This window comes from Limanda limanda, chromosome 17, assembly GCF_963576545.1.
Source record: "Limanda limanda chromosome 17, fLimLim1.1, whole genome shotgun sequence".
NCBI classification, from domain to species: Eukaryota; Metazoa; Chordata; class Actinopteri; order Pleuronectiformes; family Pleuronectidae; genus Limanda; species Limanda limanda.
The window spans coordinates 1,733,034-1,757,058 of NC_083652.1; the positions used below are offsets into that span (position 1 = coordinate 1,733,034).

At 40.2% G+C, this 24,025-nt stretch overlaps 4 protein-coding genes across 4 annotated transcripts; all 4 read right to left on the bottom strand.

Moving 5' to 3' along the window:
- Positions 1-426: 426 nt before the first annotated feature.
- Positions 427-1,769, bottom strand: LOC133022839 (odorant receptor 131-2-like). Its single transcript, XM_061089746.1, has 2 exons — positions 1,683-1,769; positions 427-1,236 (listed from the first exon to the last, which is right to left on the bottom strand). The coding sequence occupies exon 2, from the start codon at positions 1,195-1,197 to the stop codon at positions 427-429; it is 771 nt and encodes a 256-aa protein (XP_060945729.1). The 5' UTR covers positions 1,198-1,236; positions 1,683-1,769.
- An 8,019-nt stretch (positions 1,770-9,788) lies between these two features.
- Positions 9,789-11,454, bottom strand: LOC133022840 (odorant receptor 131-2-like). The gene is made up of 2 exons (XM_061089747.1): positions 11,314-11,454; positions 9,789-10,601 (listed from the first exon to the last, which is right to left on the bottom strand). The coding sequence occupies exons 1-2, from the start codon at positions 11,452-11,454 to the stop codon at positions 9,789-9,791; spliced, it is 954 nt and encodes a 317-aa protein (XP_060945730.1).
- Positions 11,455-14,229: 2,775 nt separating this feature from the next.
- Positions 14,230-17,771, bottom strand: LOC133022841 (odorant receptor 131-2-like). The gene is made up of 3 exons (XM_061089748.1): positions 17,625-17,771; positions 17,371-17,414; positions 14,230-14,998 (listed from the first exon to the last, which is right to left on the bottom strand). The coding sequence occupies exons 1-3, from the start codon at positions 17,769-17,771 to the stop codon at positions 14,230-14,232; spliced, it is 960 nt and encodes a 319-aa protein (XP_060945731.1).
- Positions 17,772-19,137: 1,366 nt separating this feature from the next.
- Positions 19,138-21,141, bottom strand: LOC133023633 (odorant receptor 131-2-like). Its single transcript, XM_061090706.1, has 2 exons — positions 20,992-21,141; positions 19,138-19,905 (listed from the first exon to the last, which is right to left on the bottom strand). The coding sequence occupies exons 1-2, from the start codon at positions 21,139-21,141 to the stop codon at positions 19,138-19,140; spliced, it is 918 nt and encodes a 305-aa protein (XP_060946689.1).
- Between the last annotated feature and the right edge of the window lie 2,884 nt (positions 21,142-24,025).

Genomic DNA, 24,025 nt, shown 5'->3' on the forward strand with positions numbered 1-24,025 from the left:
TCTTGTGTGTATTTGTGATGGATTCTCTCCTTGTTGACATGGTTTAAACTAAAAGGAGAGATCAGGACGTCAACACATTTGCTGTTAAAAACAAAAAACCTGTCACAATGTGGCAGAAGGCCAATGTATCCAGGTCACAAAAGGTTTCATTCGACTGTGTTTGGTTTTACTCTGATTATTGTGGAAACCACCAGAATCCAGTCGCCTTGATAACCAGTATTTCCTGTCATTGGACTTCTTTAAGGAGGTTAAATTGGGAGGCAAGGACTCAGGCCTGTCAGTCTGACCTTGTTTTGCTATATTGTAAATATCAACATTGTTGTTAATTTTACATTTTTAATGAAGCCATTTAAAACCAGAGGGTATAATTCAACAGTGTGGACATTTTTATTCAGTCTGACAAAATTCCCTTTTATTGCTATATAATCATTGTTCGTGCTTTGGTGTCACTTTCTTCAGCTTCTCACTGCACCTGTTGCTCAGAAGGTACATCTTGAAGTACTTCCTAAACTTTTTGTCTCTCACGCCGTAAATGATTGGGCTCAGGAAACGTGGCAGGATGTAGACGATGAGATAGTTTGCAAATCTGATCTCCCGGATTTGACCGGGGAAGATGAGATTCAGAAGAAGCTGCACACTGGGGGAAATGTAGGAGAGCAGGCACATGGACAGCTGGAGGCCGTGGAGCAGGACGGTGTTCCTTGCTCTCTGCGCCGACATCTTCTCTGTGGCCACAGCTCTTGTTGCAAACAGTATTCGAAAGTAGGTGAAGATCAGAGTCAGAAACACAAGGGAGAAATAGATGATGTCAAACGCTTGTCTTTTATGCAAAAGGATCGGGTCTTTGAACAGGTTCTGGCGTAAACACGACACCGACCCATGAAAGAAGCTCAGGGATTCAGTGGCCAGAATCACAAACAGATCTGTGATATCTGGAGCCGCGCACAGAAACCAAATCATCCCGATGACCATGTACGTTTTTCTCACTGTGCAGATTTGCGAGTGGCGCAAAGGTTTGCAAATGGCAATGTAGCGCTCAATGGCCATGCTAGCTAAATTGACCAGGGTGTTCCTGGTGGTGAAGACGGCCACCAGAATGAGGAGGCAGCAGAACGAGACGTTTATCTTGTAGAAGATGTAGCTTGAGACAAAAAGTGTGACGATGACTGTCAGCTGGATGGCGTCGTTTATCACCATGTGGATGAAGAGGATATAACGAGGGTCTTCGTAAAAGATCTGGAGGAACACAAGTGAAGAGGAAGGGGGGTGAAATGTGCGGGAAACAGCAACAGCTCTTCGTGTAAATGAAATAATTCTAATACAACAATATCAAATATGAATTAAACATGCACAAAGGCCTGCAACTAACATTTATTTTCAACAACAGTTACTCTGCCAGTGATATATTGATCAAACAATTTTTAATCTTTTAAAAAGTACAGAAAAGGGAAAATACTGAAGTAATATATGTTATATTTATAAAGGTTGATAAAGTGATAAGTTAATTTTCAGAAGATTCATTTCCAATGCTTTCAACACTTAAAGTTGTATGTCACTTATTAAACAAACTTATTCAAACGTATTAAAATATTTAGTGTTGTACATCTCAAAGACAGACGTTTAGATTGAAGAATAGAAAATCCCTTTGAGTTTGTTCTCTTGTATGAGTGCGTTTGTTTTACCTGGTGTCTGAAAAACGTGGAAACCAAGGTGCTGTGGATGTAACTGAGGATGAGCCACAACAGAACAACAATCAGGTTCCTCAAAAACGCTGTGGTGAAGGCGTCTATGATGAGTGTGAACTGATCCAGCTGCAGAGGGCGCCAAGTAGCAGAGACAGAAAATACTTTTAGAAACACAGAATCCTCAAACTGCAGATCCTAATCCTTCTCTGTGTTTCTATCAGCTGACCTGCTTTTAAAGTTTAATCTTGCAGCAGGTTAATATTTAGTTTTTCATGAGCACCAACAGGCTGTGATTCAGCAGCATCATCCTCTCCTTTAAACTCCCACACAGTCAATTTAATCTTGTGTATCTTATGTGCATTAATATTAGTAACATGTCTGTTTACATCAAAATAACAGTTTTTACAAGAAGTCAATAGAGTTTACTCTTTAATTTCATTTCAAATGTGGACTTGATTAAGAGAACACGATGGTGGCAAACTTAACTTTCCTACATTTTTATTTGCATTGGTCTTAAAGAATTAAACAGCTCAAGATTTTAAAACTTAAAAATTAATCAAAAACAAATGTTCAGATCAAAATAAAAGACATTTTCATATTCCTTTCTAAACATGTGACAGTGAGACTGTTGCTTCACCAAACCTAATGAGGAAAACTCATGTTGCCTCCTGGAGCCACTGAAGAGCTCATGATCGACTGAGACCTGAGGCAAAGAAAGAGGCAGACATGTTTTAATCAGCCTGATAAATCTATCTACAGTCAACAGTTGGTAAATGTGATTAAAACAGCAGCTTTGTGACACACATTAAGTAGTTTGACCAAGTTTTCAAAAAACCTCAATAGCTAATAAAATTTATATTAGTTTTGTATGTCGGTAGAAAATATCACGATTTTCCACTCAAATGTAAATTCAATAATCAAGTTCATGTAAATCTGATATTTTGGTCTTTTGTGGTAATTTGAAAACACTGACACTGACATTACATTTTCAGATCAAAATATTTCCTACATAAATGACACCTCTGCTTCATTTGAGTTCTCCTTCACTACCTGTTGAACAGTATCAACTCAAACAACACGCAATAGTGTTTATTATTTCATTTATACTAACTAAAGCTGATACTTTTAAGGGTTTTAAATGTGAACATGATATTATTCATGTCCATTAGTTTATTATAAAAACAGTTTAACCTTAATAAGAACAATCACCATGCAGTTTTAATACATGAAACAGAAAGGCAATCTTTAAATGAAATTTATCTTAAATGAAGTCAACACAAATACAACAGTCATAACAGTCGGGAACACAGGCTGTAAACTCGTAAGATGTATTTCTAATTATTATTTATATTCACGTTTACATTCAAAGAATGTTTTGTAACATTGACATTTAATTAAATATTGTATTGAACTTTGTAAAATATGGTTCCGCAGAGAGTTGCAGTCTGCAGCTGACTCACCCCCCCCCCCCTGTCCTGTTCCTACCTGAGTCCAGGTCAGACGCTGACGGCAGACGTCTCTTCACACCGGTCTTTATAAACATGTCCGAGTTCATCAAAGGAAAAAAAAACATGTAAATGACGCAGGGAGTAGCTTGTGACGGTTATGTTGACGTCAGTGAGATCGAAGCATCTTTTATTTGTCCTGTTATATGTATGGCCTTGATTTGACTTTAGAACAGTGTCTCCATGAAGTGATGGATGCATCGTAGCCTCCTGCGGTGACACTGTTGTCCTCCCATTGGGTCAGTCTACTTATTGATTGATCCATCAGTTAGTGTCTCAGTTTCTCAATTTCACCATTGGTTTGAATTGTAAAATGAAAAATGTCCATTACAATATTTAACAGTCTAAGGACATGTTTTATTTAAAGCCCCCACAAGGAACTTCTAATGTTTGTCAAGCAGTTGTGTTCCCAGTGTCTCCTGCAGTAAAAACCTCCTTTTAGAAGCAAAGAAAAAAATACACAATTCACAAATACAATGAACACGAGACTACTTGTGTGGGAGTGTGACGGAGCGCACGGCGCCCGTCACGGCAGTGATGGAACTGCCCCGTTTACGTGTGTGTCGGTGCGCACGGCGACCGTCACCGCAATAATGAACTGTCCTGTTGACACGTGTTATCTGTATAAATGTTGTCTGTGTGTGTTACATGTCTGGGTCTGTTGCGTTGGTTTTCATGTAGAGAAAAATCCATCTGTCAGTATGGTAAGTGGAGCTCTGACTGTGTAGACCCACTCACTGAACTGAAAAATGCTGGATTTTACCCATGATCCTCGGCTTCCCGAACCATATTTTACCTCAACAGTTCTTTTTTTTTTTTTTAATATTTTTATTAGGAGGTATGGCACAGTAGAACAGGAATCAATGTCAAATTTACATTGGGTATCACAAAATCTCATTACGACAATTAACAATATATAGAGATATTGACACCATAAAAACACTGTGCATCCCGATGGATTAAGAGTAAGGTATACAGTCTTCCTCCTAGGATGTTTTTCTTATTTTATGGACCACATGAACGTGGTCATGCGAACAATACATTACACAACTCAATGAAAATAATAATAATAATGATAGATAGATAACTGAAAATTCTATTAAGTAATAATTAAGTATTAAAGCTGCACAGTATAACTAAATTAAAAGAAAAAATAATAAAATAAAATAAAAAAAAGTAAAAATTTTAAAAGTAAAAAATTTTTTTTAAAAAAAAAAAAGGTAAATGAACAAATAAAAAGGAAGAAGAAAGAGAGAAAAGAGAGCGGGGGGCCAACAATCAGGGGGCAGGGACTGGAGAGAATGGAAGAATGTGAGAAAGGGAAGCCACTTATTATAAAATTTGTTAGAGCTACCTTTCACTGAATATCTGATCTTTTCCAGCTTTAGAAAAGACATGGTGTCGTTGAGCCACTGACTACTAGAGGGAGCTTTAGTCGACTTCTAGTGGAGTAGTAGGTGGCGTCTTGCTAGTAAGGAAGTAAAAGCTAAAATGTCTAATTGAGTAGAGGTAAACCGGTTATGGTTCTCTGGGAGGGATGAGGCATGACATTTGTCGCACTTGTCAGTGATGCTGGGATAGATTTGCGATAGTCGCGCTTTAGAAAAGTGGACTCTAAACAGTACTTTAAACTGTATAAGTGTGAGACGAGCGAAGGATGAACTTGTGTAAATTTTCTTTAGAGCAGTGTCCCACCAGTCATCCTCCAAGTTTAGATCCAGTTCATCTTCCCAGGCAGCCCTAACTTTAGTAACTGGAGAGCAATCAAAAGGCAGAAGTTCATTATAAACTTTAGAGATGAGTGATTTTTGAAGTGGATCGTGGTTTAAAAGCACCTCCCACTGTAGGGTCGGCGGCGAGATCGAAAGAGATGAGAAGGTGGGAGATGAAATTCTTCTGAGGGATCTGTAAAACTGCGAAAAATACCATCTGTGTAAAGATCTTCAAAACATTTCAGGCCTTTATTATGCCATGTGAGAAAGGTTGAATCTGTAAGCGGAGGTCAAAATAAATAGTTGTTCAGTAAAGGAGCTAAAGTAGATGTTGATTTAAATTTGAAGTGTTTCCTAAACTGATACCAAATTTTAAGTGTGGAGTGAACCACTTGATTATTTGTGAAGCCTGAGAGGTTGGATGGAATAGAAGAGGTAAGTAGAGCAGGTAAGGAGGATGAAACACATGACTGTGCCTCCAAGTGACACCATGGCAGATTCACTGACTTGAACCAAAATTAAATTTTTTGAATATGTGTAGCCCAATAATACAGTTGGAAATTCAGAAGTGCCAATCCGCCATTGAATTTACATCTCTGAAGTGTGGATTTGCGGATCCTAGGAGCCTTTCCACACCATAAGAAGTCAGAAATAGTTTGATCAATTGTTTTAAAAAACTGTTTTGGCAGGAAAAGTGGGAGACAATGGAACAAAAAAAGAAATTTGGGCAGAATGTTCATTTTAACCGCGTTAATTCTTCCAATTAACGAGAGAGGTAAGCTCTTCCATCTTTGGAGGTCAGATTTAATTTTAGACATTAGAGGTGAGAAATTAGCAGAAAAAAAGAGAGTTTAACGTTCTGGTTACGTTGATCCCGAGATACTTGAAGCCAGAAAGGCTCATTTTGAAAGGGACATCTGACTGTGTGAGCTGTGATGCTGAAGCATTGACAGGATAGCATTCACTTTTAGAAGTATTCACTTTATAGCCTGAGAATGATCCAAATCTCTGGAAAGCAGATACAATTGTGGGAATGGAAAGGACAGGATCTGAGACATACAACAATAAGTCATCAGCATAAAGTGTCAACTTAAATTCTGTGCCCAATCGTGAGATCCCAGTAAAAGTGGAGGAGGACCTCAGAAAGATTGACAGGGGCTCTATAGCTAGTGCGAACAATAGAGGAGATAGGGGACACCCCTGTCTGGTGCCACGGGTTAGAGTAAACAAATTGGACTGAATGCCATTAGTGGAAATGTTTGCTTGTGGTGATGTGTAAAGGAGTCGTATCCACGAAATGAACCCATTACCCAATCCAAACTTCTTTAGTACAGTAAATAAATAGTCCCATTCAACCCTATCAATGGCTTTTTCAGCATCGACCGAGATCACTACTTCAGGTGTTGTTGTGGCAGTTTTAGAGTAAATAATATTTAGGAGTGTTCGGACGTTAAAGAATAACTGCCGCCCCTTAACAAATCCAACTTGCTCATGTGAGACAATAGTTGGTACAATGTTCTCCAGGCGATAGGCCAAAGCTTTAGCAAGGATCTTAGCATCTACATGTATTAATGAAAGAGGTCTGTATGAGCCGCAGAGATTCGGATCCTTATCTTTTTTTAAGAGGAGACTTATGGAGGCTTGCCTTAAAGTGGGAGGGAGAGTGCCATGGTCCAGTGATTCCTTATAAACAGCATGTAGCAAAGGGGGAAATTTATCCTGAACTCTCTTAAAAAATTCCACTGGAAATCCATCAGGGCCAGGAGCCTTGTTATTTTGCATACCTCTTGCAGCGAAAGTGATTTCTTCTACTGTTAATGGTGAGTCAAGTTTTTTAGCAGCATCTGAGCTTATCACAGGAAAGATGAGGCTATCTAGGAATGAATTCAATTCAGTGGTGTCAGGTGGAGATTCAGACTTATATAAAGAGGAGTAGAATGAGTGAAAGACAGAATTAATGGTGGCGGGATCCTTATGCAATGAGCTAGATGAATCTTTTATTTGAGGGATCATACGTGAGGCAGCCTGGCGACGTAGTTGATGAGCCAGGAGCCGACTTGCCTTGTCACCATGTTCATAATATGTGGAGCGTGATCGTAAAAGAAGTCGCTCTGCATCACTAGTGGTGATGAAATCAAATTCAGTCTGGAAGTCAACACGCTGTTTAAGTAAACTGGGAGAGGGGCAAGTAGCGAGTTGTTGGTCCAATTTGGTGATATTGATAGAGATTTCTTGCAATTTGGCTTTACGGGACTTATTCAAGTGGGCAGAGTAGGAGATAATTTATCCCCGCAAGTATGCTTTTAATGATTCCCACAGCAGTGAACATGAAACTGGTTCCATATCATTTTGATTTAGAGAACTTATCATCTGAGAGAAGTAATGTATTAAACCTCCAAGGTGTTGAGTACCGGGGTTGTGAAGAGAAATGAATATCTAAAGAAAGAGGGGCGTGGTCAGAAATAACAATAGGATGATAATTAACAGACAGTACTTTGGGAATTAGTTTAGCATCAATAAAATAATAATCAATCCGAGAGAAAGATTGATGCATCTGAGAAAAGAAGGAATATTCTTTGTTACGCGGGTTATAAAATCTCCAAGGATCAGTGCAACCGTTCTTGGACACAAAATCTGAAAGTGACCTCGACATTGAAGGGGAGTCAGAGTTCGTGGGTTGGAGCGGTCTAGGTTAGGATCAATTACACAGTTCATGTCCCTGCCAATTATAAGGAGGCTGTTGTTCAAGGAGGGAAGACGTTCAAATAGCTTATTCATAAAGTGTGGATCATCGAAATTGGGGGCATATATGTTAACTAATAAAATGAGAATATGGAATAGCGAACCTGCAACAATTAAGTATCTGCCATTTGTCTCATATCACCTTAGAAGCTGAAAACTGAATTGACTTTACCAATTAAAATAGCAACCCCTCTGGCCTTAGAGTTGAAATTAGAGTGAAACACTTCAGAAAACCAGGGACATTTAAGTCTGACCTGATCTTTAGTGCGCATGTGGGTTTCCTGCAGAAACACTAAGTTCGCTTTAAGACGTTTCAAATGAGCAAATATCCTTGATCTCTTAATTGGACTCCCCATGCCTTTAATATTCCAGCTCAAGAATCTCACAGATGACCCAGTGAGTGGGACATCAGAAGTATTAGTATTGGTGGCCATATGTTAAATCCCTAGGGATAGAAATAGACTGAGTCCCCAAGGAAGGAAGAAGAAAAAGAAAGAAAAAAAGAAAAAAAAACTAAACAAAAAAAAACACACCAAAAAAACATATTGAAACACCCCCCACCCCCCAATTGCACTTACAACGACCCCATCCCCAAACGATGGAGAACCCAGTGCTTAGTGCCCAGATCCCTAAAACGAACACTTTCGGCTTTTTGCATAACTATCAAGCTTCGGGTTGAGCTCCTGCAAGCCTAGCAACATTTGACATGAAGGTACAACCAATCAAGACCAAGTTAAACTGAAAAACACATACTGTGTTTATGAAAATAAGAGGAAACAGATTAACTGAAAAAAGTAATAAATGTCAATATTAACTGTCACTGCTACCTCAGCGGTGTGTATCACCTCTCGGTTCTCTTACAAGTTGAGCGACCTGATGAATGCGCTGGCCTCCTCCGCTGAATCAAACCTCCTCTCCGCACCGTTGTGAGTGATCCAGAGGCGCGCCGGGTAGAGCAGGCCATAGAGGAGCCCCGGTATTTCGCGGAGCCGGCGTCGGACATCATTAAAGGCGGCTCGGGCACCGGAAAGACGGAGAAACTCAACTCCCCAATCCTGATCCGTTGCTGGGTCCTGGCTCGGCACAATATGTCCACACAGTCTGTATGATAGTCTAGACCAGCGATTATGGGGCGAGGGCGCTCTCCGGGCTTCGGCTTCGGCTGGAGAGTACGATGTGCGCGGTCCACAAGAGGCTCCTTCTCCAGCTTAAAAGCCTCCTTGAGCAGAGAGGAAACATCCGCAGCAGCAGAAAAGGTGGAAAAATCTTCGGGAATTCCCACTAACCGTATGTTATTGCACCGCGAGCTCGCCTCCAAGTCCTCGCATTTATTGTCCGGTCTTATCAGCTCAGTTGACAGATGCTCCACTTTAGCCTGTAAGGTAATAATGTCATCGGAGCAGGTGGAAAGCGATGTTTCCATTTCACCTACGGTGTTCTTCAGAGTACGCACATCAGACTGGATGTTTGTAATGCTGCTGGATAACTCAGACTTCACTGCCTGTAGCTCAGTCTTGATGCTTGACAAGTTCTCCGTCAAGGCAGCCTGAAGCTCAGCTCTGAAAATAGCCGCCATCTCAACCCGGAGTGACGAGAGCAGCTCGGCCTTAAAGTCGTGTGATGGAGCGCCATCGGCGGCTTCGACCAGGCAGGAGGGTGGATCACTACGAGGCGGGGATGCAGTGTGCGAAGCAGGCCGCGGCGGTTGTACAGGTGGTTTGGATTTTGGAGGCATTTTGGTCGGCAAAAAGACGGCGTTAAATTCATATTATGAAGGTGGGGAAAACACACACCGAAGAAAGATGCAAAAGGTGTACCTAAAATAGTTTTTTTAAAAGTTGTTGCAGGAGCTCAGAGAAACACGTTCTACTCCATTAGTCGCAACACCGGAAGTCCTAACTCAACAGTTGTGTTAAAATCAATGTTGTACCTTACAATTTGTCAAATGAAACGTAAAGAATTTTAAATGGTCACTACAAGTTAGAGTTATAGTATTTGTTGATTTTATTGGTATTAGTCTTATGATTTAATAGATATTTAAAAGTGAAAATATAAACACAAGCATTTAGAACAATTGCTGATCACACATGGTTTCTCTGCTCGCTATTGATATTAGACGTTTGTGGTTTGTCACTGTGAAGCTGTCACTTCAGTTTATTCATCACTTTTGGCACGTTTTTCTCCTGGTTGTTGCTCCTACTGATTTTACACACCAGGTACCTTCTCACATATCTCCTGAAGAGCTGGTCTCGCAGTCCGTAGACGATGGGGCTGACAAAGCGCGGCAGGATCTGGGCAATGATGTAGGAGGAAAAGCGTATGGTCGAGTAGTTCTGGGGCAGCAAGTAGAGCAGACATTGTTCAAACATGGGTCTCACATAAACAATCATGCATAACAGCAACTGAAAGCCGTGGAGCAGAATAGTGTTTCTGGCTTTTTTAAAGTCTACAGTCGCTCCCTTGGCAGTGAACAGAATCCTGAGGTACGTGTAGAAGAGCACGAGCCAAACGAAGACGAGACAAACGATGTGTGATGCGTCTCTCTTCTTCAGGCTGTAGGTGCTCCTGAACACCGTGTCTCTGACACAGAACGCCCTGGAGTGGAAGAACTGCAGAGGCTCAGTGACCAGGAGGATGAAGAGGTCGGGTAGGATAGAAAGAGCACCCACAGCCCAGATCAGACCAATCAGGATGTAGGTGTTCCTGACAGTGCAGATCTGACCATGGCGGAGGGGGATGCAGATGGCGATGTAGCACTCCACCGCCATTCCAGCCAGGTTCAGCGGGGTGTTCAGGGTGGTGGTGATGGTAACGATGAGCAGTATGAGGCAGAAGGGGATATTGATCTTGTACAGGGCGTAGCTGATGATGTGGAGGAGGGTGGACAGGGCCAGCTGCATCATGTCGTTTATCACCAGGTGGATGAACAGAATGTATCGAGGGCTTGAATTGAAGATCTGTGAGGGGGAAACAGCAGGCGAATAAAAGTTGAGTCACTAAAACAAACTTATAGCTTAAATATAACTCAAATATTTGGTAACTTCACTTCACTAGTTTATTATTTTGCTTCTCATTTTTGATAAAAATACCAGGTTTACCCCATACCTGTGAACAGTAGAACAAGTCTGATAAGGTCATGACAAAGTTTTGCTACTGAATATGACTGAGGCATAAAAACAGGAATCCAATTAATAAAATAATATTATTTAGTTTTTCTTTGGAGAAGCAACTTTATTTTTCTCATAGAAATTGTTATAGTTTTTTGTTCCTTTTATTTGGTTGATTAAATTCTTTGTACCTGGATATTTACGTGTGGCATACAGTCTCTTTCTCTCTCTCAAATCCAAACATGAAGCTTGTTCTTACAGTCTCAGCAGTTTGTCCTCTGGAGGAATATTAAAGCTGCTGCTCTTCAGGTGAAAGTGATCCTGAACGTAACTGCACAGAGATCTTTGTCATGTATTTAAATTATACTTCAGATAAAGTTCTTCATCATAGTTTGTTCTCTATGAGACAATACGCTTTTAAAATACATTTGTTCTTTATCTTCTGAATATTTGAAATAATCTGTTCGGGAAAATTAATAATAAATCGTTTAAATAAAATACCGATTTCTTTCAGAAGAGTAAGTTTACATTCATCATTTTTGAGTTTTGTATGGGAACAGACCTGGTGCTTCCTGAAGGTGTGAACCAGAGTACTATTGATGTAGTTAATGGAAATGCAGAGCACCGTCACAATCACATTCTTAGTCACAGCTGTGGTGAAGGTGTCTCGCTCCAAAGAGCCATTAACAGATGATGAATTCATGTCTGGAATGGCAGAGTCTGAAAATACAAAAACAATATTGAAGGTTATTCTGTGAGCTCCACAGTGTCACATATTCTATAAAATATTATTTTCTAACAGTAAACTCTGTACTAGGAAACATGCCACGAAATGTTGAACTGAATAACATGTAATTATCTAAATCTTTTGTGTCACAAACTCTTCAACTCAGTCTGAAACTGTTTCAGATCTTTCGACGCGAATAGTCAAATTAAACCAACAGCTTTTTTTTGTCTGAGAATACAAATATTTTAAGGACAGGAACTATGACCACTTTAGAAAAACAACTTTCTCTTTATCCTGTAAATTACATTTCACAGAAAATCTGTAAACAGAGCGACAAAAACTTCAAGATAATCCCACAATAATTAATCTAAATAAAGTAAATAACAGTAGAAAGCAAATCACACATCACATAGCAATATATGGTGAGTCACTATTCAGATCAGTAGGTATGAAAAGACTGATCATACCCAAAAGGACGACACACATCAGTACCTGGTTAACATCTGCTGCAGGTGCTGCTGTCCTGACTTTATATAAGTTTAGAGATGACACATGGGATTATTGTGTGTTCATGTTGTGTTCATGTTGCGTGTATTTTAAAAGAATAATTTCACATTGGGGAAACTTTCTTAGAAAGACAGAAAACAAGTACAAGTGCAGTTTAAACTTTGTGCCTTAAAACAGCTCTGATCAATATTTTTATTGTTTATTTGAATATGTTTATTGACAATGTGTGGCTGTGATTAACTGAATTTGTTGCTCCACTCAGCTTAATGAAGCTCTACAGAGTTTCCACTCTGCTCTACACTGAGTTCCTACTCTGCTCTACACTGAGTTTCCATTCTGCTTTACACTATTAATTAATACCAAACTTACCAGAAACACTTGATCAAACATCAGTATGATGAGAACAACCTGAAATGACAGGAACCATGAGAGAGAAACATTTATACCACATGTACTATGATTTCTTCTTTTGATCCATGTCCCATCTGCTAACATGGAGGAGGCAGGTTTATGAAATGTACTGCAGTCAGCCACCAGGGGGCATTTGAGATGTTTTGGCTTCACCTGCGGGGAGCTGTCATGTTGTTCCTGGTTATGAAAGAAGGGTAATTCATTGAATGTGTCCTCCCTCCTCACTTCCACCTGACCTCTGCTCACACACGTTAATGATAAACATATATCGGAAACACGTGGAGAAGGTTGCTTTGTGTCAGAGTTTTTGGACTGCAGTACCCTTAATGACCATGTGGGGTCCTCAGTGTTCCTTTTTTCCTGTCACATGTGTTTTGATTTGATTGTTTCATTGTGTTCACCTGTGCGTTATTGCTAGCCAGGGGTGGAGGAAGTACTGAAGTTTAGTACTTAGGTAAAAGTACAAGTACCCAGGATAATATATACTTAAGTAAAAGTAAAAGTACTACATCAACAATCCCTCTGTCGGCCCAGAGCAACAGAGTAGCTGATCGTTAGATAGTGATCAACTACGAACTTTAACAGGAAAAGTGGAAATGTTTGTTAGCGTGTGTGTGTATCTTTTTGTTACCTGTTTTTGGACATCCTTAGTTTACTCTGTTAATTGACCAGACTGTGTTTTTAGTTGTCTGTAAGTATTTTTAGTTGCTGTTCAACCTTATGGATTCCTCTGCCTGAACTAAGTAAAGAAACCTTTTTTGATTCCCTACAAAAAAGTCGTCCGTGTCTGTCTCTGCATCTGAGTCATCACCCTCATAGCTCACTTGTAGGCAATCCGCCTACTACACGGGAGACCCAGATTCGAATCCCGACGATCCTTATAGCTTTGTGTTTCTTTTATTTGCTCTAGTGTTTATGAGACACGTATTTAAACACATACACAAAACGTTTTTAAATGTTGTGTGCACTCAGCTCAACTGTCTCATACAACACAACACAAGACGAGATGAGACGGGTACGACCAGGACATCAGGATTCATGATCCGACATCTTCCGTCATGACTAAATACATGTTTGTATGAACCTAAATCTGAATTCTGCAGGTTTTTATAAAAATCAGTTCTACATTTGAGTGATTAGAAAAGAGCAGAGGAGCAGGACCACTTGCTGACCAGCGGAGTAATGCACCTCAATGCAGTGGTGCTGCTAAGAGAGGGGGGGAACCCTGACACAGTAAAGGTTTACCTAGTAGAATGTTACAGGTGCAGCACACAGGTCTAAACTGAACAAATGTCTGTTGTACTCTGATTTCTGAATTGAAAACCTTATTTTGTACAGAACACACAAACAGTAATAGTCTATAATACTTTCCTAGAAAACAAATGAGTTCAGATTTATCTGATTGTACTGATGAAAAAGCAGTAATGACTGAGGATTTGATTTATAATTAGATAATCATAATTTTGTTATATTGAGATGCATTGATGTGGTGCATGCGAATGGTTGACTGCTAACTCGTTACTGAATCTTGAGGCAAGTGAAGATGCACATTTCTACTGCACCCCCACCTACACCTGATACCTGCACCCATTGGAAGGTGCCAGCTGTCAATCACACTGTGATATCCACCCCCCAACACATCCGGTGCTTTATGGTCTGTTTGATTCTAAATTATCATAATTCACAAAATGAACATCAGCTGTTTCAAGAAGACTTGAAACTAGAGACTGAGACATGAACTCCTGAATATTTACTGACGTTGTAAAGTCAGAATGTATTTGTTCTCATATTCTCAATCTTTGTTTAAAATCTGTTTGCATAGCAACATGAACTTCACCACGGTGTGATGGTTGATCTCAGTTTACATATCAGGTGCTTTTTCAGGTGTTGTCTGAAGGTTTTGTCTCGTAGCCCATAAACGATCGGACTGATAAATCTAGGTAACACCTGAATGATGATATAAGAAACAAAAAACACATGTACAAAATTTTTGGGGAATAAGTTCAACAGAGCATTCCTTATAACGTGGGCTAAATAGGTCAGCATGCACAGCAGCAGCTGAAAGCCATGAAGCAGGATGGTTTTACTTGCCTTCTTTGCATCTCCATCTCCTGATTTACTTACTTTAGCAGCTTTAGCAGCAAGGAAGAGCTTGACGTAAGCGTAGAGGAGTGTGAACCAAACACCAATCAGGTAGATAATGTAGGAAACCTCCCTCTTTTTTACACTGACAGGGTGTCGGAACAGGTTGTTCCTCTCACAAAAAATAGTAGAATGAAATAACTGAAGGGGCTGTGTTGACAGAAGGATAAACACATCTGACAGAGCAGAAACTATGTTCATGGCCCAAATCCAACCTATGAGAATGTATGTTCTTCTGATGGTGCAGAGCTCCACATGTCGCAGTGGTAGACAGACGGCGATGTAGCACTCCAACGCCATGGCAGCTAAATTCAATGGGTGTTTGAGGGTGGTGAAGATGGCAAGGGAGATGATGAGGCAACAGAGCGTAGCTTGGATCTTGTAGAAGACGTAACTAAAGAAAAACAGGCTGATTGTTGCAATGAGCTGAATCATATCCTTCAAATATGTTTTTCTTGTACTTTGGAGGATATCCTTTCAGAAAAGACTTCAAATTAAAACGAAAGTTAGAGTTGTGTCTATATCTGTTATAGTTATGCTTGCAACATGACAAGGGCGGTTCGACCCCATCCAAGTCTGAAAAAAAGAAATGACACATTTAAAAAACAGTCGTTAAAACTAGAATTAAAATCCCACCCAAAATTAACACTGATTGAATCCAGAGCCCTATCGTCGAGTGAGAGCCGTGAGATGGAGTCAGGGTCTGCTTACAGAGTGAACCTCTCTCCTCTTCATAATGCATTCCATTTATTCATTAGTTTGTGTAATTAACACTGTACAGTGCTTTACAGTACAGTAAGTCAGGCTGTACAGTTATCAGCTCAAGTTTTCTGGCATAGGGAGGCAGGAGGAGATTCCAGCTGCTCATTTTTAAATGGCCGTGGGCTCCACCTTTGCTTTGGGTCAGTGTATGTCTTTAGTTGCCTCCTCATTCTGACTCTAATTGAAATGTGCCATGTAGTTGTACAGATTAGCTGCTACCTCTGCACAATTTGTTTTGAAATTCCTTTTTATTGCCATAATTTTTAGGCTCGTCAGAGTTTTCTTTTTAATATCCCAGTATCCGAGGGGCCAGAGCTGGCGACATCGAAATCTAAACTGAAGCTGCTGGCTAAAACTAAACGTAAATACAGTAAAATAATAATTCACGTCGGCAGCAACGACTCCCGGCTTCGCATGTCGGAGATCGCTAAAATTAATGTGGAGTCGGTGTGTGCTTTTGCTAAAACGATGTCGGACAAAGTAATTTTCTCTGGCCCTCTCCCTAATACAACAGGTGATGACAGTCGCATGTTGTCTTTTAACCGCTGGCTGTCGAGGTGGTGTACTGTAAATGGTGTGGGCTTTGTAGATAATTGGCAAACTTTTTGGAGTAAACCTGGTCTTGTTAGGAGAGACAGCGTTCATCCCACTTGGGATTGGGCAGCTCTCTTATCTAGGAATATTACTAAGTCTATTACATGACAACCCAGAGGTGGGACCAGGAAGCAGAGCTGCAGTGCTAAACACTTCTCTGCATTCCCTCTGGATCAGTCACCCAACCCCATAGAGATTGTGTCTGTCCACCACCTGATTAAATTATTTAAATTAAACAATAACACAGCGAGAACTCCACACAATAATCTAATACAAATTAACACAACCTCTGTAACAACTCAGGAAACTAAGGCCCTTAATGATATGGCGCCTTTTTACCTTAAAGAGCTGTTAGTACCTTATCAACAAGCTAGAGGACTCCGCTCCCAGAATTCAGGTTTACTTGTCGTTGCTAAAGTCTCTAAAAGTAGAGTAGGAGCCAGAGCTTTCAGCCATCAAGCCCCACTCCTGTGGAATAATCTCTCACTTTCAATTCGGGAGTCGGACACCATCTGTTCGTTTAAGAGTAGACTGAAAACCTTTCTTTTTGATAAAGCTTATAGTTAGAGCTAATTAGTGCGGCAGACGTAACTTGTTCTATTTTCTTAAATAGGAAGCGTTTAGTTCAAAAAAGGCATAGAGGTATTGATGTCTGATCTACTGAGTGGGCCACATGGTTTTCATCGTACTACCATACAAACCAGTAGCCAGTCAGATTTACCTTAAGCTTAAGTGTACCCTCAAGTTCAGCCTGTATCATTGTATGATTACATGGCAAAAACCCCTGATGACGCTAAGACGCAGAGGGAATTTATGACACATGACACACGGAGCTTCTCTTTCCAGCTTATCCTTCCTCTTCTCCATCCCTATCCCCCTTCCCCGGATCCCTTTGCTTTATCGCCCTCAGATCCAGGGCCTCTGCAGCCGTACCATGGATTACGATTTGTGGATCGCGCATCAGAGGTTGCAATGCTGGATCCAGTATGGCGGATTCTATATCGTGCGGGCTGATCGTAGTGGGAATGGCCGATCCTTTGTCGCGTTGGCATCAGATGGCGGTGGACCAGGACCGAGGCGGCAGCCCATGATGGATCCTAATAAGCGGCAGTGGACAATGACTGTGGACTAAAGTGGCCTCTGATCGGGATGGTGGATCATGATCCTGCTGGTTGCTGACCATAGACTATGATTGCAGCAGAAAAAAATTAAAAAACTTTAATCTTGATGATGTTTTCCTACACTTGACATCTATTGCACTTCTGTCCGCCCTGGGAGAGGGATCCCTCACATGTGGCTCTCTCTGAGGTTTCTACGTATTTTTACCCTGTTAACAGTTTTTTTTTGTAGTTTTTCCTTACTCTTGCTGAGGGTTAAGGACAGAGGATGTCACACCATGTTAAAGCCCTATGAGACGAATTGTGATTTGTGAATAATGGCAATACAGATAAAATTTGATTGATTGATTGATTAAACACCAGGTGGATGAATAAGATGTAACGAGGATTCAGGTAAAATATCTGGAAGAGAGGAGAAGAAACAGAAGTCAATGAAACTTTCCCCCTGTTAGTTTATCTTTCTACCTGAAATCCCTGATAATATCAATGATCATGATAATAATAATAATAATAATAATAATAATAATAATAATAATAATAATAATAATAATAATAATAATAATAATAATAATAATAATAATAATAATAAAAGACATTAAGAAGGATTCTGACATGGTGTTTTCTGAAGGTGTGAATCAGTGTGCAGTTGATGTAGTTGATGGTCAGACCAAGAGCCAGAAGGAACACATTCTTGGCCACAACTGTGCCCTGAGAGTCTCGATAAGTCGTCACATTAAAGGTATAAGAGGAGGAATTCATGGTGACGATGTGAGGATCCTGTAAATTCAAGCTTTAACACATTCTTCCTTGGAACAGCAACCAAAGGAATACCTCTGATCAGCTGTTTAAGTTATCTTGCACAGACCTCTAGTTTCAATCTGACACCAACATTCACTCTGACAGACGTTGTCATGCTAGAGCAGTTTAAAAAACATGCCTGCAGGGCCAGATACGGAATAAAAATACACACTAGTTACGTTTATGGATTTGCATTAAACATTTTATTACCCAGAAACGGATACGGTGTGCTTATTGGAAAGGATGCAGCATGATATGATAGTAAGTGCAGAAACATTCTAATGAAGGCAGGGATCACAGCTGTTACGCTGACAGATGTGAGCTCATCGTGAAGAGATGGACTGATTTCCTGAAACTTGCTCTGTAACAGCAGAGCTGAATCAATCCTTTTGTTTGATGGTGAAACCATTCAAACAAAATAATATCCATCTCAAACACACACCTACATTTGTACAGGTAATGAAGGTCTCTTCAAACTGACAAAATATGGTAAATCAAATGACACATGCTTGATACAGGAGACAAAGTCACTATTGTTGCATAACAAATGCTGTTGTTAGATATTATCTGCACATGCATTTAAAAAGGGTTCCAGCATTATAGACAACGTGATAATAAGATACTGCACTGAGACAGTGGGATAACATTAACAAATGCCCTTCGCCCAAAAGTTCACTTTCCTATCCTCCTCCACCAGGACTGAAATAAGCCTGAGGGAAGATCGATGGCTTTATATCCGGCAGTGAGCGGCTGTATCATGCAGAATGAGACATGACGTCATGATATTCACGTGTGTGTGAGTGAACATGGCTTGTTGACAGTATCAGTCAAAGTGTTTGGGCTTTAATGTGTCTTGTCATTGATTCTACAAGTCTATGATCTTTTTTTATTTAGGATAGTACAACTTAATATTTGTTATACATGTTATTGATTAAAGAAACTGAATGGGTTCTGTCCGTTTACATATCAAATCCCTCCACCTCCTTGGTGCAGTAGCTAGAATGTCACTTCTATCTTCGTACATCCGAGGCCCTTTGTCCCAATCAAGCCACACCAAATGACTCACACGCATATAGAGATCAGTTCTATAAATATGTGTGAGTTTCAAACATACAAATAAACAATCAAGAAACAGGCAGGGGCGAAAACATTACCTCCTTTGCAGAGGTAACAAAAATGTTTGAATTCATCATGTTTTGACCAGACATGCGGTTCCTGTGTGTAGTTGGAAAAACTGAGTAGTGTGAGAAGCAGGTTAAATTTTCACAAGTGGAGCAGGATGTTTGATTGAAGCTTTTCAACAATGAGCCAGTCTCTGAATGGTTTGTTAGGTTGTACTAACTTTACACAACAGATACCTCTTCAGATACCTCCTGAACGTTTTGTCTCGTACGCCGTAGATGATTGGACTGATGGACCGGGGCAGAATCTGGACTATGATATAAGTAGCAAAGAGGCAGTCAGTGTAATTCTTAGGAAACCATTGCCGGAGAGCCTGTTTTAACAGTGCCTCTACGTACGTGGCCATACACAGCAGGACCTGAAATCCGTGGAGGAGAATTGTGTTTCTGGCTTTCTTAGCATCTTTGCTAGCTGTTTTAGCAGTGAACATTATTCTGAAGTAGGTGTAAAAGATGATGAGCCAAACTATGACTAGATAAATAATATAAGTGGTGTCCCTTTTCTTGATGATGTGGGGATTTCGAAAGGCGGTTTCCCTGAGGCAGAACACCCTGGAGTGGAAGAAGTCCACTGGCTCTGTGGCCAAGGTGATGAAAAGATCAGGAAGAACTGACATCATGCTGGTCGCCCAGATTAAACCAATCAGCATCAAAGTCCTCCTGACGGTGCAGATCTGCATGTGGCGAAGAGGGAGCCTGATGGCGACGTAGCACTCGACCGCCATGCAGGCCAGGTTCAGAGGGGTGTTTTCAGTGGTAAACAGAGCAATCAGGATGAAGGTGCAGCAGATGGAGACGCTGAATTTGTAGATGGTGTAGCTGATAACAAACAGGGTGACGGTCAGCGTCATTTGGATCATGTCATTAACGACCAGGTGAATGAAAAGGATGTAGCGAGGATTCATGTAGAAGATCTGGAAGGAATAAAATGAATACGTGTTTATGAAGTAAATTATTTAAATGAAAATATCTTACTATGCGTGTAACCAGAGCTGCAGATGATTAATTGAATGATTTCTATTTAAGGCCAATTTATGCCTCTCCGTTTTTTCTATTACGGACAGATAAGACCGCCCTATCCGTCGTGAAACGCCCTCTCCGAGTGCTTCGGACAGCTTTTCGTACACGTCTGATTTTTCTAACTATCCGTCTTCATGTTGGAGACCCGACGGACCGCTCTTGGCTGTGATTGGTCCGCGAACGACATAATTTCCGTATTTCCGGACCTCAAACTTCCTGTTTACTTTTAGCAACAAACACGAACACAACTATGATTCTACGATTAATGTGACGTGTGTGTTAAGCCAGCGGAGTTGTCCGGCTGACGGTGGCTCGTTAGAGCACTGAGGGCATGTGTGCACGATCACATACGGTTATAACGAGCTTTCAAAACGGCGCTAGCAGGCTAGGCTAGCCACCGTGCTAACTGCGGTGGTAGCAGTGCAAGAACCCGCCGTCACAACTTTAATTCCACTTCTATCATGACACTGTTTCTATAATACAGTCAGGTTAGAAGCAAACACTGGATAGTAGTTGTTAGTGCCGGGAGTCCCTGCTGACTGTGTGTGGAAGCTGGGGGGGAGCTAGCTCCGGGTAGCTTCTAGCTACATGTAGCCTCAAGCAGATTCCAGCTGTGGAATCAGCAACACAGTTCGGAAACAAGAACGGGGAACCGCTGCGCTAAGAAACGATTACATCAGCATCTTGACCCGCTGGGTGTCACTTTATTTAGTTCTGTTAGTTGCCATGGTTCAGTGTGTGGGAGGCAGGCTAACATGTAAACAGAGACACGTGGACTTCTTCTTCCCAAATGGGGTAGGCTTCTCTGAGCTCGTCTTCCGTTGCGCCACCTATGGGTTTGGCGGGGAATTGTTTTTAGACGGATAGTCGTCGGAGAAGTAAAAATCAAAAAGACTCTTTGCCCCCCGCTGAGACCTCTCCGAGAAACGGATACGTAGAAGTATATAAGAGCCTTTATACTCGTGAAAGGATTGTCACACCTGGTGTTTGCAGAAGGTGTGAATGAGACCTGCATTGATGTAGTTGATGGAGATGCCGAGAACCACAACAATCACATTCTTGGCCACAGCTTTGGTGAAGGAGTCTCTGTACTCGATGACCACGGTCACGTTGGCGGTTGACAAGTTCATCTCTTGACGTCCGAAGATCTGATGACAGAGAAAACATTACAGTTTTTATAATATCGTGTTATTGACGAGGAAAGTCACAGAATATATTTCTGTCAGTAGCATAGTAAAAACAACATGTTTGTTAAACTAAGGACAGTTTAACTATTTGAGTTTGATGTATTTCTATTAAAAAACAAGTGCTGTAAATTCTAAAAACGTTCCTAATTATATATGTTTATACAATATAAGCTTCCAAACGTAAACCATTATCATGTCCTGTTAGAGAATCACATTATGAGTCACAGTGAGTCAATCCACTACATGATATTTCAATGGTATCACGATGAACACTATTCAATTTTTATTAGGAAAGTAATTATCTATCCAAATTCAACACAAGGCTCAATATTAAGTAAATAGATTCAATTCTAAGAAACAGGTTTCACAATGAAACTCACCTGTTATACAAGTTTTGATATGTTATCTTTAAATATGCAAATAATCATTTAATGAGATCATTTAAATACAAACAGAAATCAGCTCAATGGATAAAGGAGTTTGTTCAAAACTCTTATTTCTTATAAAATCTTATTTGGTTTTTGAGTCAAAGGTCTTGACAGTGGATATTTTGTGAATCTCTTTTTACCACTCAATTAATACAAAAATACAGTGATCAGGTCATAAATATCTACATTTCCCCATGGTTGTAAGAATAATATACTAAAGACTGTGAATAAATGAAAAAAAATCTCAGTAAAAACATATATAGAGATGATCGATTGTGTCAAACAAATATCTAAATGTGTAAATGTTGCATTTGTCTGAAAGAAAACGTTGAAGCAAAAATAAGCCAGAATATATGCATCAGCTTGAAAGATACAGATTTGAGTGAATTAATTTGAAATGTTACAGTTATTAATTAATATTGCAGTAATGATTCAAAATTAACATTAAGGTTTACTCGTTTAATATTTTCCACTTTGTTCTCTTTGTCTTTTACGCTTTTGCCTTAAAAACAAGATGATTAAGAATTAATAATTTTTCATAATATATAAACAAGGTCTTGTTAAACAGCATCTGCATAAACAATTGCTTTCAGTCATTTCTGCTTTTTCATATAGTTTACATGGGAGGTTTGAGGAGTCTGAGGAGACTCGGTCGTGATCAGGGAAAGATTCAACGTTAAACTAAAGGAAATACACCAGTAAAACCACAAACTAGCCTGTGTAAGCACGTCAGAAACAGAACAGCGTACAGGACAGTTCACAGCTATCAGAGGAACATGAATAAGGAATAACATGACATTATTGTTCCATTAATTATATACATCAACTTTCACTGTGGCACGAGAGCAAAGTGGAAACAGAGCTCACCTCAGTGGCTGCATAACATCACCAACACTGGTGCTTCCGAGACACTCCGAGGTTATATGTTGTGTGGTCAGAAATCATCCAAGGAATTGTGTGTGTGTGTGTGTGTGTGTGTGTGTGTGTGTGTGTGTGTGTGTGTGTGTGTGTGTGTGTGTGTGTGTGTGTGTGTGTGTGTGTGTGTGTGTGTGTGTGTGTGTGTGTGTGTCTGCTAGTCTCAGTTGCTCTTCAAACACAAACTAGCAATTACATTTATGTAGTGATTGATGGAAGGTGTCAGATTTCTTATCTGCATCATCATGGTCCACTTTAACCACGATGTCCTGGTTGTGTAGGTTGTGTGTGATGTTTGTTATGTGTTGTGTGTTGTGTGTGGCAGGTGAACAGCGGCGCACATATATGTTCAGTATGTTTGTGTATGTGTGTATTAATGGGAAATCGTAAATGGCCCATCGAATCAAACACAAAGCACCGGACGGGTCCTGGTAGTTTAGGATTAGAGTTGGTGTTTATTGTTAGGTGCAGTGAGTGGCAGTTAGGGGGAGCTTCACATGTCAACCTAAGAGTGATAATCACTTTGTGGTGGCCGGCCAACACCTTGTGTCTGCAAGGGGTTGAGGTGTGTTCTGCACCTCAACCATTAATTATATACATCAATTCTTATTATTCTTACAATTCTTATTATTCCTTATTCATGTTCCTCTGATAGCTGTGAACTGTCCTGTACGCTGTTCTGTTTCTGACGTGCTAGAATATTGCACTTTCTCCAGTAAACTTTCTGTCTTCACAAGGAACAACCTCTGGGATCTGCTGACATTTAACCCTCTGTGTGCTGCAGGACGTAGAGCCTCCTTCTCATCAGAGCTCGTTAGGCCCTCACAGTTAAGGTCATGCACACTGGGGCAGCTCGTTAAGCAGACACACACACACACACACATACACAGAGAGAGTTCCTCATCATCATCATTAAAGTGGAGCTGTTTTCTTATCTGTGATCATTAGGCTGATCATTTACCTAAATAGCTTTTGTAATAAACAGATAAACAAGTTGCTCAGCGAAGAGGAGCCCATTCAGGGACATTAACGAGGTGTTCTGAAACAACAAGCCGCTCTCAGTGGACGTGCTCTTTGGTCACATCAGCTGGAAATCCACACGGAGGCAAGGGCACTGTTGTTTCTCACTTGTCTGACTCGCTGCAAAGACACTTTGGAGCAGGTCAGAGTTTGTGTGTGAGGATTAAAAAAGTTGTTTCCATCATATCTGATTTCACAACAAAGTATTTGCATCTTTGAAACATTTACAGCTAATTTAAACTCCTTTCTTTCGATCTCAGTTTTTCTCAGCAACTAAAACTTTTTTCATTTAAAACAAAATTATGAGTTATTAAAAAAATGTCATGCAACATTTTTACAAACCATGTCAGTAATGTTTTAAAAACAAAGGTTATAAGAAAAAATTATCCCAACACCTCGGTCCAATATTATCTGACATTTTGAAGTGGTTAATAAATAATTAAAGACGAATTATAGTTTTTTGT

What these genes read in the sequence shown, in the direction of transcription:
- LOC133022839 (XM_061089746.1), bottom strand. Translation starts at nt 1,197, where the DNA reads ATGGTGATAAACGACGCCATCCAGCTGACAGTCATCGTCACACTTTTT.
- LOC133022840 (XM_061089747.1), bottom strand. Translation starts at nt 11,454, where the DNA reads ATGAATTCATCATCTGTTAATGGCTCTTTGGAGCGAGACACCTTCACC. An exon ending in ACACCTTCAGGAAGCACCAG is followed by an intron (nt 10,602 to 11,313) that starts GTCTGTTCCCAT and finishes TCCCCCTCACAG; the next exon opens with ATCTTCAATTCAAGCCCTCG.
- LOC133022841 (XM_061089748.1), bottom strand. Translation starts at nt 17,771, where the DNA reads ATGAATTCCTCCTCTTATACCTTTAATGTGACGACTTATCGAGACTCT. An exon ending in ACACCTTCAGAAAACACCAT is followed by an intron (nt 17,415 to 17,624) that starts GTCAGAATCCTT and finishes CCTCTCTTCCAG; the next exon opens with ATATTTTACCTGAATCCTCG. An exon ending in ATCTTATTCATCCACCTGGT is followed by an intron (nt 14,999 to 17,370) that starts GTTTAATCAATC and finishes TATCCTCCAAAG; the next exon opens with TACAAGAAAAACATATTTGA.
- LOC133023633 (XM_061090706.1), bottom strand. Translation starts at nt 21,141, where the DNA reads ATGAACTTGTCAACCGCCAACGTGACCGTGGTCATCGAGTACAGAGAC. An exon ending in ACACCTTCTGCAAACACCAG is followed by an intron (nt 19,906 to 20,991) that starts GTGTGACAATCC and finishes TATTCCTTCCAG; the next exon opens with ATCTTCTACATGAATCCTCG.